The 17,568-nt window shown below is 38.5% G+C and overlaps 1 protein-coding gene across 5 annotated transcripts in view; it reads right to left on the minus strand.

The window, feature by feature from the left end:
• LOC124551161 (SPRY domain-containing SOCS box protein 3) overlaps positions 1-17,568 on the minus strand; it is a 74,006-nt gene that overhangs the window by 38,478 nt on the left and 17,960 nt on the right. For 2 of the 5 annotated variants that reach the window (XM_047126137.1, XM_047126146.1), the window contains exons 3-5: positions 7,163-7,265; positions 6,947-7,072; positions 6,481-6,729 (exon numbers count right to left, since the gene is read on the minus strand). In XM_047126137.1, coding sequence (XP_046982093.1) covers positions 6,481-6,729; positions 6,947-7,072; positions 7,163-7,265 — 478 coding nt within the window. Of the gene's footprint in view, positions 1-3,297; positions 3,401-6,480; positions 6,730-6,946; positions 7,073-7,162; positions 7,266-17,568 lie in introns of those variants that run through there. The other 3 variants (XR_006967789.1, XM_047126165.1, XM_047126155.1) reach the window with 3 other exon arrangements.

Here is a 17,568-nt window from a genome sequence, read left to right on the forward strand (position 1 = left end):
TGATGTAAAAGTGCACTCAGATTTCCAATATATGTAACTCTCAATATAAGACTTGTACTCACTTATTTCTGATCTCTAGTAAAAGCATGTAAATGCATCTAAACCATTATGGTAGACTTTTGCTCTGAACAGTGCACTATTTCTGGTCTCTAGTAAAAACTTGTCAATGGAAACAGCAGGACAGAAGATTACAGTTTAACCCATTAGAATTGATACAAGCTGAATACAAACTGTATTTAGGAAGGAATGAGCAAGGAAATTGGCTATAGTTTTCTTGGAGTAACCATCCCTACATTTACATAAAGTGATGATGTTGTTGTTGTGGTGGTGGTGGTGGTATTCAGTCTGAAGACAAGTTTGACATAGTTCTCCACACTAGGCTATTCTGTGCAAGCCTATTCATCTCTGAATAACTATAGCAACCTACATTCACTTGAACCTGCTTACTGTAGTGAAACTTTGGTCTCCCCAGTAGTTTTTACTCCCACTCGTGCCTTCAATGACAAATTAACTTTTCCTTGATGCCGCAGGAAGTTTCCTATGAACCTATACCCTCTTTTTGTCAAGTTGTGCCACAAAGAGCTTTTCTCCCCTATTTGATTTGACACTTCACTATATGTTATCTGATCTACCCATATACTCTTCAGCATTCTTCTCTATCATTATAATTTAAAAGATTCTATTCTCTTCTTGTTGGTATTCTTTGTGATCCACATCTCACTTCCTGGTAACAATTCGCTCCCAACAAAAATGACCATACAAGACTTCCCAACACTTAAATTTATATCTGAAGTTAAATTGTTTATAATTTTTAAAAAATCTTACCGTGATACTACCAGCCTGAGTTTTACATTCTCCTTAGTTCAGTCATCATCAGTTATCTTGCTTCGCAAATAGCGAGTCATTTATTGCCTTTAGTATGTAATTTTCTCATCTAATCCACCAGTATTACCCAATGTTATTCGACTACACTCCATCACCTCTCTTTCACTGTTATTGATATTTATCTTATAACTTCTTTCCAGGACAATATACATTCTATTAAAATCATCTTCCAAGTTCTTTGCCGTCTTTGCTCGAATTACAATGTCATCAACAAACCTCAATCTTCTCCTTGGTCTTTGATTGAAGAGCATACGGATAGGCTACAGCTCTGTCTCACTCCCAACTCAATTACTGCCATCCTTTCATGTCCTGCAACTCTAAGAACCGCAGTCTGGTTTCTGTGTCAAATCTTAGATAACAGTTTGTCACCTGTACTTTATCATGTTAACTTAAGGATTTGAAACACTGTATTCAAGTCAGCATTGTCAAACCCGTTTTCTAAATCTAAAAATAGATGCTTGCCTTTTTTCAATATATCTTCTAAAGTAGATCGCAGGGTCAGTATTTCCTCATGTGTCCCTACATTTCTCCAGAAATCAAACTGATCATCTCTAAGATCATCTTCTACTCGTCCTGCCATTCTTCTATACATAATATGTATAAGTATCTTGTATTTATGAGAAATTAAACTCATGGTTAAATAAATCTCACAGTTGTTAGCACTTGCCTTCTTTTGTTTTGGCATTATAAATTATTCTTTCATGCTCAACCCATTTCATGTATCTATTAGACCAGGTGGAATAGTACTGTTTTGGTGATACACCCTCAGATTTACTGAGACCCATGGGACAACATATCCATTCCAAGTGCCTTGTTTTGACTTTAGTCTTTCAGTGCTCTATCGAATTATTCTCATAGTATTGCATCATCATCATCATCATCATCATCATCATCGTCAACTTGTCTTCATTCATGTCGCCATATGTTTATACTATCATCTTCATGTTACTTTAATTTATACAGCCTATCTCTATATTCCTTACACCTCTCACCTTTCAATTCCTTCTTTAGTATTGACTTCCCAACCAAAGTTCTTGGTGTTCACACAACTGCTTCTCTATGCTCAAAAGGTATCTCTAATTTTCCAATATGCAACGTTTATCTTTATTTAAGTCATGCATTTTCTATAGCTAGGTTGCTTTCTTCTACCCATTTCTGTTTTGTCACTTTTTACCTTCGCCAGTCTTTCTTATGTTTGCTTTTCCTTTTGCTTACTTATTTTTTTTTTTTTTTAATATAATTTCTCCTTTTATCAAACAAAGTTAATAATTTGTGTGTTACATAAAGATTCCTACTGGACCTTTCTCCCCCCCCCCCCCCCCCCCCCAGTTGTTTGCCTTCAATATTTCATTTCTTAAAACTACCAATTTGTCTTGCATTTTATTTAACTTATTTCAGTCACTGCCGTATGTCCCCATTCAACTCTCAGCATAAATAATGGTCTCTGACCACTTATGTTCCTGGAGAGGTTTAGCAGTGTAAAATCTGGCCTCAATGTGGTTTACTTTTATACAAGCTACGTATGCCTTTTGGTACCTCATGTCTCTTCCACATACAAAATCTATTTTCATGATTCTTAAACCAAGTGTGAGTAATGATTAAATTGTTCTCTGGGGAAAATTCCTGTTAAATATTTTGCCAAGGAGGATGGCATCATTATTGAACCATACAGTGGAGTAGCATGTCCTTGAGAAATATAACAGCTGTGCAACCTATTGCTTCAGCTGTTGCAATCAGCATAGAAATGCCATTTCAGGTAATTTTACGAGACCACATTAGTTAGTTATACAAGCTGTTGCCTCTGTAACTAGTTAAAAGACTGCTGCCTGTCTTCAAAAACCATGTGTTAGCCTGGCTTCCCCACACATACTGCATCCGATATGGTTGTGCCAACAGTTTGGCTCCTATACCTTTGAGGCATGCAAGCCATTCACCATGGTTAGGTGAACTATTTATCAGGAGAGAGATGAGGGCTGAAGTGATATAAAAAAACAAATGTGTACACACAAATTGGGAAGTCCCACATCTGAATCCTCTTACTCCACGGGGAATAGAGAACTTACGTGCAGTCATCAACTGTACCAGCACAAAAAGTAGAATCAGATTTTCTCCAGAAAGTAATAAGAAGCACAGGGTGCAGCATTTTGCAAAAGTTCAAATCTCCTCAATCATTTCAAACTCTTGATACTGCAGAGACAGATGGAGCACAAATCAGTAGATTTACTTTAATCATGCAAATTCATCATAAAAATTAATCTGCTGCTTCATTGACAGATAGATCATTATTTTAATGAAAAGTAGCTGTAAATTTCATAATTAACATTATGATAGAAAATTGATAGCATCCTTTCGTATGCATTAAGAGGAAGGTAAGGAGAGGGTGAATGAGCGCAAGATGCAGGAAATGGTTACCTGCATATTGGAGTGAGTGGAGAGTATTTGTTGATACTTTCAATTACCCTCCAAGAGTTATATCATTCCACAGTGTAAAATATCACAGAACCATCTTTCAATTCTGAAAAAGTGAACAATATATTACATGATTACAACTTTCAGTGAACAATAGTATCGAAAAACTGATTTCTTACTCACACAGGGCCTGGTCAAAGACATATGCGTATAGCAGGAAACTGACAAGTCTAGCTACAACATATCTATTCAAAACATAAGTTTGAAATTAGAGATGCTATAGTTACTACTATCAACGGAACACTTTCGTCATCAGTACTGATTTGCATACAGGACTGTCCAAAGTAAACAAAGTCGGCACATTTCAGAACCTGAATTTTTAGGACACTCCAAATAGACATTTAAGTAAACTGTATCAATTGCCCTGTCTCAAAGTGATTTCCTTCAGCCAAAACAATTTACAGGTTGTAATTATAAATTATCTTGTAACAATTTTTGTTGTACTCATATGTGACGACACGCCCTTTCTTTTTACAAGTACTCACAGCCTAAAACAAAGTTATTTAATTTGCAAAGCATTTATTTGTGAGTGCTTTTCATTCACAATTGAGACCAATGTATTTAAATATCAGGAAATTTTTCACTTTTCAAGAAATAATATTTAATTTAAGCTTTTGTAACAAAATTACAGCATTCATGGACTCGGAGAAAGAATTCAACAATGTAAAGTAAAACAATAGGCTCACAATACTTAGATGATCAAAGCTACAGAGACAGACAAATAATCTGCAGTTTCTACAAACCCCACGTGGGAGGGCAAGAAAGACACTCAAACAAGATACAGAAAGCAATGAAGGTATCAGAATGTGAGTTGCACAGACCAAGAATACTACCTTCAATAAAAAAAAGATTTAGCGATATCAGATATTGTATGGAACTGAGGGAGTTCCTGAAAGTGTACACCTGAAATGGAGGACTGTACGGAACTTATGTGGACCATCAGAAACATGGAGAACAATACACTGGAAGCTTTGAAATGTGATAATACCTAAGAATGTTAAAACTAAAAGGTCAGTAAAAGGTACAAAATGAAGCACTACTAAAAGGATAGGCGAGGAAAGATGTTTGTGGAAGGATCTTATTGGTAGAAGGAACAGACTCAAGTAACATCAGTTAAATCATTAAAAACTAGTTAACCTTACACTGGAAGGTGGACGAGAGAGGAAATGTACTGGGGGCAGACCAAGGCTAGAGTACGTAGAACAGAGCATAGATTAAGTTGAGTATAATAGTTCTGTAGAGATTAAAAGATTTCCTACCAAATGTGTTTTTTATTATAAATATTGCTTTCACTAAGAAAACCAAATTAAATGTACCATTTACTTCATTTTATTGTTCAGTCTGCATTTTAGGCTTTAGTGAACAGGACATCATATGCAAGACACCTGAATGACTAACACTAGAGTAATGCATCAGCTATGGAACTGCTATGGAGGAGGCAAGAGAGCAGAAATCTAAAGAATTCAGAGATACACTGCTAGTACTGTAGGTCTGTGTAGCTCACATGGAAGTGTAACACAGATGCCAAGGGAATCTAGATTGGAAACTTTGGAAGAAAGGGAGGGTTGTTTTCACAAAACCATGTTGCACAAAATTGAAGAACCTTTATTTGAAGAAGACTCTGTGACAATTCAGGCAACATGAGAATAAGACTTGACAGATTAGAGTAAAAATAGATTCAAGTAAAAATAGATTCATATGGACATTTTTCCTCCGGACTCAGTATGCGAGTGCAACAGGAGTAGTGTGCCAATACTGGTACGAAGTGCCCTCCAGCACACACTGCAGTGGCACATGGAGTATTCATCCCAATGTTGGTTAAAATTGATACAGAAAAATAACATTACAGTATTCGTAACACTATAATCTTTAACAGGAAGTTACATTTATAGTAGTTCATACAATGTTTACGTATCACTACTACATTGACAACATTGTTATGATTCTTTAAGGCTCTCTATGTTCAGAGCATAAAAAAAGGGGGAAAAGTACAATTACAAGACAACTAAACTATCCCGCACTTGATAAAATTCTACAATGTCAGAACTCAAAGACACAAGAAAAAAAAACAAATAATTCATAGTCAGTGTATTACAGATGGTGAAATTTTTAAGTACTGCACACCTGAAAATAGAAAAATCAACTGGGAGGAATGAGGAATAGGTTGGGGGTGGTTAAAAAAGAGGAGCAAATCACTCAAACCCCAGGTTAAGAGGAATCCAACTGTTGGGAGACTGAAGGCACACAAAACTGTGTGGTTTTCTTTCAACATGCAGTCTGAGTGACCTGCCTGTCTTTCTAAGCTAACCCCAACTACCCTCTTTCCTCCCTGTGGAAGGCACTAACAGCTACAAGAATTAGAACAGATTGCTCTATTTTCAAATTTCCTTTACAACAGTACTTAGAATTTCACCAGATGCTGACCAGCCGATCTGCCTCTCTCTAATTTTGATTTTTCACTCTCTCTTTTTTCACTTTCCTTCTAATGCCAGTATTATTTCATTTCTTTTCCACTTAATCCACCTTTACTTCTCACTCTGTCCTATCATCTCTAGACTGAAGCTAACACAGTGCTCACCAATTTACTGTATTTGACTCCTCCTACCCATCTGTCTCTTTTATGCGTGTTTACTGGCAGTACTTGTATCTTCGTCATTGGCAAAATTAGAAATTGGATAAATCATTTCATCAGAAAAATCTGTCATATTTGTGCACCTCAGAGCTCTTCAAGAACAGGACAAATAAACAACAGTTATAGGACACTTAATTTTTGATGAGATATAGTTTTCAGAGTACATGTCATAATTACAATGGCAAAATAGTGTTACATGGCATCAGAATAGAAAAACAGCAGAACATTTGAGCCAAATTCAGACTTGCATACAGCTTAATAAAGCACCTATTTTGTAAACATAAACATTTCAAAATATTTCACTACTCAAAGTTCTTGAGGTGCTCACCAATTTATTTAATGTTTCAAAACAATGGAAACATAAATCTTTGTATTTTTTTAATTTTATCTTACCATATGACTTCCCAACATGCATTTTTAACAATGAGAGTATACAAGCTATTCTCATTAAAAATAATACTATACATCTTAATATCACAAAATTGCTCGCTCACCCAGCTTACAATTATGAATATAAGGATCTGGAGCAAGCCACCAAAAAGCTCTCTGTAAACTGTTCCTAAATCCTGGTACACGCATTAAGTGTTCCATTTGTACTTTGTTGTTAGTCAGTTCTTGCATGCACAAAAGTTGCAGCGATGATTTGCAAGAGAAGGAGTAAATTACTCGCATCGATGAATGGGCTGCAGTAGAACACACCATTGGATAGAGAACTTTGCCTTTCAAATTGGTGAATGCAATACCTACAAAATATGAGGATAATTTAACTTACGAATAATTATAAACAATGTAATGAATGACTACTAAAATTACTAATAAACATACTAAAAATTACTAATAAACATACTTTGTAAATACAGTAAGCTGCAGCAACTTCACAATACCAATATTTTTTAAGCCTTCGAAAACTCATTCACTAACCTTAGAACTCTCAATTATTGCTGGTGCAATTGAACTCACCTAGCGGGATTCTGTTTAAAAAGAACTGTAGTGTCCCATTCCACATATCTAAGCGAACACCTATGACACTACCCTGGCCAAAACCAGGACCATATGACTTTTTCTCACCATTGTGTTGTATATGCCCTTAAAACAAAACACAAGATGCTATATATTCAACATATGAAACACACTTTTTCCCTTCAAGATTACAAAATCTATTTATACAAAACCTACCTTTATACGAGTAACCCCAAGATTCCTGGTCACATCCTAGAAGACTGCAGAACTGGTAGCGCGATTTGGATAGCTCTGCATTAGGGGTTCCAACACCCACCATCTAAAAAAAGAAACACACAATTATGTTATCAAATAAACTGAGTACACAAATATTTGCAATATTCCATGATTTATCCTTCTACCCACCCAAATTTCATAAAATAATCTGTTGTTAGTCAATGGATGCACAACTTAAGCTCACCAGACAAAAAACTACAGAGAAATCATTTCAAGCATAATTTAATACCATATAATTCCATCTCTGAAGATAACCACCACCTGGATTTGGATAGTAAATGAGTCCACAAGGTGTTGCAGGTAGATGGCAACCAGGTTAAGCCACTTGCTGAGGATGCTGATGTCGGCATTTTACCCACCGTTCCAACATGTCCCAAAGATTTCCTGTGGCGTTCGACTGAGATGATATTGCAGATTGATTCGAGATGCAATAGAGTGCGGGAGTGCTAAGAAAACCAGTCACATATTCTTCCAGCCTGATGAATTTTGCTCTTATTGTCTATGTGCTTGTGTGAGCAATGGCCTCTTGCAAAGTGACTGACTCCAAACATTCATTGCATGCCATTCCTGTCACAATGTTCTCTTGCTAACACGTTGGAATGGACTTTCTTTCACTGCCTGGAGCTATCCCTATCAGGTTTGGAAACAATTTTGATTCACAAGCCATGAAATGTATCACAGGTCCCTATCAGTCAGGATCTTTCTCTGACCACAATTCTGACAACATGTTTTGTGACCATGTGTTACATTTTCTTATTTACCCATTCTTACACACAATGTCTACTTGAAACATAGATGTTTTGCTGATCACTACTACTACTACTACTACTACTACTACTACATGCTCCCAAAGAAGCAGTACATGTGACTATCACTGTGCCATCTATAAGGCGTAACAATTCATCTGTGCATGCGCATTGGGGTGATTAATTTTTTGTCCAGTGAGTCCATAATCTGACTTTTATTGATTTTGGATATGGACTAAACTATTTGAAACTAGCAATATTGTTATTAAGAGCTTCGTTAAACTATCAGAAGTGAATCTTGTTAATAGCTGTGAAAGCTAAACACTGATAAATTGAAGTATGTTAAAACCTTAAACACTGTCACATTTGATACCATTCAATGACACAAAATGTTAAAACCTATTAATACAGTTTTTGTCTTAGGTGTAAGAGCCATATTTTAAGGCTTTTCTTTTCTAAAAAAAAGGTACATGTAATTTATTGTTTCTCAACATATTTGCCTTTAAAATTAATACACTTTTGTATGCATTCTAACCACTTTAGAAACATTGCCCCCACCCTCTGATGTTGGTACCCCCAAAAACATTGTACTGTATGGAGTCCATAGCTTCTCGAGGCAATGAAAATCGCTCTCCACACACATTTTGTTTGACATAAGGGGGACAAGACGTAGTCATTAGGTGACAAATCTGAGGAATACAGGCAACAAGACTAAGTCAATACTTTTCCCTTCCAAATATTCAACTGCTTGAGGACTTATAAGATAATTGGCACTGTCACAAAGAAAAATGACAACTTTTTCAGGTTTTTCCCCTGATTTCAACAACAGCCTGTGGCACACAAATTGTCAAATACCATTCAGTATTAGTTGCTCTTCGGTACTCTGTTGTAACAGTCATGACATATCCAGCATAACCAGAGAAACAAACCATAATTTTCTTGGAATTGCTTCAGGAGCAAACTACTTTTGTACCTTTCAGTTCATTTTCAGAACACCAAAGCAATTGACTGCTGCTTAGTTTCCAGCACCTATTAATAGATCCAAGTTTTGGCTCCTGTTATACTGTTGTATGCAGATTTTTCATTTTCTCAGTTAAATTTTTCAGACATTTCCTTACAGCAACTGACGCAAGACTGTTTTTTGAGCACTGGCCAAATTAAGTGGAATCCACCAAGAACAGGTCTTTTTCACAGGTAAATGTTGCACAAAACCACATGTACTGCAATCTTCGATACATCTCACAATGCCTCTATCACATGGTAAGTCACGTGGTGATCCTCTTCACTCATGTTGCACACAGCAACTATGTTCTTGGATTAACAACAGATCTTGGTCAACCTTCACAAAATTCATCTCCGATGGCACCATGGCCATGACAAAATTCCGCAAACCAACTGTAAACAATCCTTTCTGAAGACATCCAATTACAAAAAGTTGAACAACACACTGCAAGGCATTATTGTACAGTTAGGCCTCAACAAAACTTGTAAAACATTAAAAATTCCCATTTTTTCACAACGTCGTTTCTTTAAAAATTCCCTGCAAATCAACTACTTGGCCATTGTTTAAGCAATAACCAATTTTAAAACAATAGTAATCTCTTATCCCAATGTTGTTCTCAGTTGGCCATTTGTAAAAACTTAAAATGCAATCCTCTTAGTCAATTAAAACAAAAATCACAAAGCTTAAAATAATACATAGGTAAAAAGTGGACTGCTGAGAGAATACAAAATTACTTGATGAGCCAGCCATAGAGCGCACACTGAAATCTCCAAAAATCTTCATCTGATTTATATATATTATGAAAGGCAGATTATGATGAGATAAAAGAAATTATTCAGATAGTGAAGGGAGACGAAAATTTAATAGACATGGCTGACTGGAATTTGATAGTAGGAAAAGGAAAAGACGGAAAAGTACTAGGTGAATATAGAATGGGGGTAAGGAATGAAAGAGGAAGCCACCTGGTAGAATTCTGCACAGAACACAACTTATCATAGCTAACACCTGATTCAAGAATCATGAAAGAAGGTTGTATAAGTGGAAGAAGCCTGGAGATGCTGGAAGATTTCCGACAGATTGTATAATGGTAAGACAGAGATCTAGGAACTAGGTTTTAAATTGTAAGACATTTCCAGGGGCAGATGTGGACTCTGACCACAATCTACTGGTTATGAACTGTAGATTAAAACTGAAGAAACTGCAAAAAGGTGGGAATTTAAGGAGATGGGACCTGGATAAACTGAAAGAACCAAAGGTTGTAAAGAGTTTCAAGGAGAGCATAAGGGAACAACTGACAAGGACGGGGGAAAGAATACAGAAGAAGAAGGTAGGTTTGGGAGATAAAATTGTGAAGGCAGCAGAGGATCAAATAGGTAAAAAGAAGAGGGCTAGCAGAAATCCCTGGATAACAGAAGAAATATTGAATTTAATTGATGAAAGGAGAAAATATAAAAATGCAGTAAATTAAGCAGGTAAAAAGGAATACAAATGTCTCAAAAATGAGATCGAGGGGAAGTGCAAAATGGCTAAGCAGGGATGGCTAGAGGACAAATGTAAGGATGTAGAGGCACGTATCACTAGGGGTAAGATAGATACTGCCTACAGGAAAATTAAAGAGACCTTTGGAGAAAAGAGAACTACTTGTATGAATATCAAGAGCTCAAATGGAAACGCAGTTCTAAGCTAAGAAGGGAAAGCAGAAAGATGGAAGGAATATATGGAGGGTCTATACAAGGGTGATGTACTTGAGGACAATATTATGGAAATGGAAGAGGACATAGATGAAGATGAAATGGGAGATATGATACTCCGGGAAGAGTTTGACAGAGCACTGAAAGACCTAAGTCAAAACAAGGCCCCGGGAGTAGACAACGTTCCATTACAACTACTGATAGCCTTGGGAGAGCCAGTCCTGACAAAACTCTACCATCTGGAGAGCAAGATGCATGAGACAGGGAAAATACCCTCAGGCTTCAAGAAGAATATAATAATTCCAACCTTAAAGAAAGCAGGTGTTGACAGACGTGAAACTTACCGAACTACCAGTTTAATAAGCCATGGCTCACAGCTGCAAAATACTAACACAAATTCTTTACAGACGAATGGAAAAACTAGTAGAAGCCGACCTCTGGCATGATCAGTTTCAATTCCATAGAAATGATGGAACACGTGATGCAATAATGACCCTACGACTTATCTTAGAAGATAGAGTAAGGAAAGGCAAACCTACATTTCTAACATTTGTAGACTTATAGAAAGCTTTTGACAATGTTGACTGGAATGCTCCCTTTCAAATTCTGAAGGTGGCAGGGATCAAATACAGGGAGCAAAAGGCTATTTACAATTTGTACAGAAACCAGATGGCAGTTATAAGAGTCGGGGGCATGAAAGGGAAGCAGTGGTTGGGAAGGGAGAGAGACAGGGTTGTAGCCTCTCCCCAATGTTATTCAATCTGTATATTGAGCAAGTGGGGAGGCTTGCGTGCCTCAGCGATACAGATAGCCGTACCGCAGGTGCAACCACAACGGAGGGGTATCTGTGGAGAGGCCAGACAAACGTGTGGTTCCTGAAGAGGGGCAGCAGCCTTTTCAGTAGTTGCACGGGCAACAGTCTGGATTATTGACTGATCTGGCCTTGTAACACTAACCAAAACGGCCTTACTGTGCTGGTACTGCGAACGGCTGAAAGCAAGGGGAAACTACAGCCGTAATTTTTCCCGAGGGCATGCAGCTTTACTGTATGGTTAAATGATGATGGCGTCCTCTTGGGTAAAATATTCCAGAGGTAAAATAGTCCCCCATTCGGATCTCCGGGCGGGGACTACTCAGGAGGACGTCGTTATCAGGAGAAAGAAAACTGGCGTTCTACGGATCGGAGCGTGGAATGTCAGATCCCTTAATCGGGCAGGAAGGTTAGAAAATTTAAAAAGGGAAATGGATAGGTTAAAGTTAGATATAGTGGGAATTAGTGAAGTTAGGTGGCAGGAGGAACAAGACTTTTGGTCAGGCGAATACAGGGTTATAAATACGAAATCAAAACGGGGGAATGCAGGAGTAGGTTTAATAATGAATAAAAAAATAGGAGTGCGGGTAAGCTACTACAAACAGCATAGTGAACGCATTATTGTGGCCAAGATAGATACGAAGCCCACGCCTACTACAGTAGTACAAGTTTATATGCCAACTAGCTCTGCAGATGACGAAGAAATTGAAGAAATGTATGATGAAATAAAAGAAATTATTCAGATAGCGAAGGGAGACGAAAATTTAATAGTCATGGGTGACTGGAATTCGGTAGTAGGAAAAGGAAGAGAAGGAAACGTAGTAGGTGAATATGGATTGGGGGGAAGAAATGAAAGAGAAAGCTGTCTGGTAGAATTTTGCACAGAGCACAACTTAATGATAGCTAACACTTGGTTCAAGAATCATAAAAGAAGGTTATATACATGGAAGAAGCCTGGAGATACTGACAGGTTTCAGATAGATTATATAATGGTAAGACAGAGATTTAGGAACCAGGTTTTAAATTGTAAGACGTTTCCAGGGGCAGATGTGGACTCTGACCACAATCTATTGGTTATGAACTGTAGATTAAAACTGAAGAAACTGCAAAAAGGTGGGAATTTAAGGAGATGGGACCTGGATAAACTGAAAGAACCAAAGGTTGTAAAGAGTTTCAAGGAGAGCATAAGGGAACAATTGACAGGAATGTGGGAAAGAAATACAGTAGAAGAAGAATGGGTAGCTTTGAGGGATGAAGTAGTGAAGGCAGCAGAGAATCAAGTAGGTAAAAAGACAAGGGCTAGTAGAAATCCTTGGTTAACAGAAGAAGTATTGAACTTAATTGATGAAAGGAGAAAATATAAAAATGCAGTAAATGAAGCAGGCAAAAAGAATACAAACGTCTCAAAAATGAGATCGACAGGAAGTGCAAAATGGCTAAGCAGGGATGGCTAGAGGACAAATGTAAGGATGTAGAGGCTTGTCTCACCAGGGGTAAGATAGATACTGCCTACAGGAAAATTAAAGAGACCTTTCGAGAAAAGAGAACCACTTGTATGGATATCAAGAGCTCAGATGGAAACCCAGTTCTAAGCAAAGAAGGGAAAGCAGAAAGGTAGAAGGAGTATATAGAGGGTCTATACAAGGGCGATGTTCTTGAGGACAATATTATGGAAAATGAAGAGGATGTAGATGAAGATGAAATGGGAGATATGATACTGCGTGAAGAGTTTGACAGAGCACTGAGAGACCTGAGTCGAAACAAGGCCCCGGGAGTAGACAACATTCCATTAGAACTACTGACAGCCATGGGAGAGCCAGTCCTGACAAAACTCTACCATCTGGTGAGCAAGATATATGAGACAGGCGAAATACCCTCAGACTTCAAGAAGAATATAATAATTCCAATCCCAAAGAAAGCAGGTGTTGACAGATGTGAAAATTACCGAACTATCAGTTTAATAAGTCACGGCTGCAAAATACTAACACGAATTCTTTACAGACGAATGGAAAAACTAGTAGAAGCCGACCTCGGGGAAGATCAGTTTGGCTTCCGTAGAAATATAGGAACACGTGAGGCAATATTGACCCTACGACTTACCTTAGAAGCTAGATTAAGGAAAGGCAAACCTACGTTTCTAGCATTTGTAGACTTAGAGAAAGCTTTTGACAATGTTGACTGGAATACTCTCTTTCAAATTCTAAAGGTGGCAGGGGTAAAATACAGGGATCGAAAGGCTATTTACAACTTGTACAGAAACCAGATGGCAGTCATAAGTGTCGAAGGACATGAAAGGGAAGCAGTGGTTGGGAAGGGAGTGAGACAGGGTTGTAGCCTGTCCCCGATGTTATTCAATCTGTATATTGAGCAAACAGTGAAGGAAACAAAAGAAAAATTCGGAGTAGGTATTAAAATCCATGGAGAAGAAATAAAAACATTGAGGTTCGCCAATGACATTGTAATTCTGTCAGAGACAGCAAAGGACTTGGAAGAGCAGTTGAACGGAATGGACAGTGTCTTGAAAGGAGGATATAAGATGAACATCAACAAAAGTAAAACGAGGATGTAGTCGAATAAAGTCGGGTGATGCTGAGGGAATTAGATTAGGAAATGAGGCACTTAAAGTAGTAAAGGAGTTTTGCTATTTGGGGAGCAAAATAACTGATGATTGTCGAAGTAGAGAGGATATAAAATGTAGACTGGCAATGGCAAGGAAAGCGTTTCTGAAGAAGAGAAATTTGTTAACATCGTGTATAGATTTAAGTGTCAGGAAGTCATTTCTGAAAGTATTTGTATGGAGTGTAGCCATGTATGGAAGTGAAACATTGATGATAAATAGTTTAGACAAGAAGGGAATAGAAGCTTTCGAAATGTGGTGCTACAGAAGAATGCTGAAGATTAGGTGGGTAGATCACATAACTAATGAGGAAGTATTGAATAGAATTGGGGAGAAAAATAATTGTGGTACAACTTGACTAGAAGAAGGGATCGGTTGGTAGGACATATTCTGAGGCATCAAGGGATCATCAATTTAGTATTGGAGGGCAGCACGGGGGGTAAAAATCGTAGAGGGAGACCAAGAGATGAATACATTAAGCAGATCCAGAAGGACGTAGGTTGCAGTAGGTACTGGGAGATGAAGATGCTTGCACAGGTTAGAGTAGCACGGAGAGCTGCACCAAACCAGTCTCTCGACCGAAGACCACAACAACAACATGGAAGGCAGATCATGTGATAGGCTGATGGCTCAATCCCTGCAAAATAATGGATTTGGTACACCACACAGTGGTAGGATCTCTCAGAGAAGAACTCCAATCATTGTTGGGCAATATACCGTCAAAATGCATATCAGGATTATTTTTGGAGGATAAACACCAGCATAATTTGCAATGGTATCTGCCTGTGCTTATGTCGAAGGGCACAAACTCCAAACAGAGAAGCAACTTTACTGCATAACCCATCTCATTTGCTCCACTGCCCTAAAAAAAGCAAGTATTCCTGCAACAGAGATGGTGATTTTGCTTGATAAATATGTCTTTTGAGCCTTTTAGGAAGCACAATAGAGCAGCAAATTGTATCTGCTTAATTTTTCTCACTGGTGGAAATCACTAAAAGACCACTGCTGGATTTAAAAATATGATCGATATAATCCTTCTGTAGTCCAGAGGAGGAGGAGGTTTGTGTTCAATGCACCGTCGACAACGAGATCATGAGAAACGGAGAACAAGTTCGGATTAGCAAAGGATGAAGAAAGAAAGTGGCTGTGCCCTTTCAAAAGGAACCATCCCATCATTTGCCTTAAGTGAATTAGGGAAATCAAGGAAAACATAAATCTGGATGACCGGATGCGGGTTTGAACTGTCATCCTCCCGAATGAGAGCCCAGTGTGCTAACCACTACACTACCCTACTCGGTTTTTGTACCCCAGTAAGTCTAAAGCTACAGTAGACTTCTGAAGAATTCAGGGTGGATTATAATTACATCTTTTAATATATGACACATGCTGGTTTTTAATTCATAAACTTTCATTCTCTTGGCATGCTCTTATCTGCAGGGAATCCAGACACCCTGAAGCACGATATGCCATGGACAGCAACTGGCAGCTCACCAACATTGGTGCTGATGATTGAGAATCAGAGTGGTATTGCTGCATCTGCTCTTCACTAAACAGCTGTTAGTCAAATATATGTATGATCTTCAGATATGAAGCTCTTGCTCATTTATAACTCATGTATCCATAACCAAACTGAGACAGTACAAAGACTATATGTGGGCACACCCCTGTTTGCTCTCCAAGGTTTAAGGCAGAAGCATTTTAAGATGTTTTGAAATTGAAACATTCCCAATATTTCATTCACAGTACCCAACTTAGTTTCTGATGTGAGAGGAGACCCAGATACTTAGTTGTTAATGCGTTGTAACATCCTACAACTTAAATCAAAAGAGTGTTCTGAAACATTGCTAACTTCCCTGCATGACTCTCCTGTATTTTCAGGGTGTTATTTCCTGCACCTTTCCGGTGCCACACGATGTTGTATCTCACCCTACGAACCCCTTCCCCACCCTCTTTCTCCATTCTATCCCAGGTTGAACCAACTAATTCCACCTCATCCAGTCACATCTGCCACCCCTCTTCTTCAAACTTATCCACCCTCAGACCTGCTACCCACAGTAAAATAAATATTTATATAATATTTATATCTTTTCTTTGGTCTCTCTGTGAATTCTTGTCAATTTTAGTGAGTTTTCACCTTTCGCTATTGTCGACTTCCACAGATTTCATTTTGTTTTCCCCTTTTGACTCAGTTTCATCCTTCTCGTGATTTTTCACGTGTATTTGAGTGTATTTTTGCGAATTTTTGGACATAATTCTACATTATTTACATAATTTTTCACGTTTTTTCCACCACCATGGATCCTTGTTGCTTCCATCTGCGTGAATACAGAAAAGTTTCCGTAACCCTAGCCAGAACCCAGTCCCACATATCGTCCCTGCGTTGTTGCTTGGCTCATGGAATCCCCCCTAAATGGCATAACCATCAAATTACACCTCTCCGAGTGCCACCCATCCTTCTATAATGACCTCCACCTGTTCAGATTCCGCCAATTCTTAGCCCTCACCAACATAGTCCTGCAAAACCATATCAACCAAGCCCAAACCTCCTTGCAGTACCCTCACTCCATCCGCAAAATTCTCCTGTTATGCAATCCCAAATTCCTGGAACCTATAACGCACGATGAAACTCTTGCCATCCAGGAACTAGAGCAACACGCACAATGCCACGTAAAAAGTTCTCCTCTCTGCTCACTCCCTACTCCTGCCTTGGGTGTACCACTGTCCACCACACCTACAACAACCTCCAAATCTTCTCCACATCCCCTCATAGCTATCTAACCCTGTCTCGCAAACCTTCTACATTTACATCACCCTCCAAAATTCACTCCCACCATCACACAGAATCCAGTATCCAAACAGACCCGAAACACAGTCACGAACCTTTCCTATAAAAGCCTTAGCCTCACAGAAATATCAGTTCTTTCCAAAGGCCTCACCTTTTGCCCCACTCTCAAATTCAATAATGCAGGACTTGTTAAAGGCCTCTCCTTTTCTTGGTCCCTACAATGGAAACACTTTTACGCCATCAACCCTACAAATCAGTCTCAACCAAAGACCAATGACGAACCCTGCTTAATTCAGTTCACTCCTCCATCCAACCATGATCCACCCCCACCGTCCCAAAATCACCCCGTTAACTTTCCAGAATTTCTTAACCTCAAACCTTGCCTCACCATCATTCCCCAAATCCCTCAACATGCAAACTAACCTTACATCCGCAGGAAGAACCGCAGACCACCATCTAAAAACTGTTGTTTTGAAGCGCAAGGTTTATCTGGCAGAAAGACTCTGCCAACTGTCAGATACATCAACTTACATACCTTTCCACAGTGTCCCATCCACAAATCCAGCAGGATTTCCAGTCACTCCTCAAATCCTTAGGCCAATCCCAGAACCTCTCCCCGGAGTCCATCCCTCTGTTCATCACTACCATTCCCCACACTCCTACCTTCTACACACTTCCTAAACTCCATAAACC

Source organism: Schistocerca americana, chromosome 1, assembly GCF_021461395.2.
Source record: "Schistocerca americana isolate TAMUIC-IGC-003095 chromosome 1, iqSchAmer2.1, whole genome shotgun sequence".
NCBI classification, from domain to species: Eukaryota; Metazoa; Arthropoda; class Insecta; order Orthoptera; family Acrididae; genus Schistocerca; species Schistocerca americana.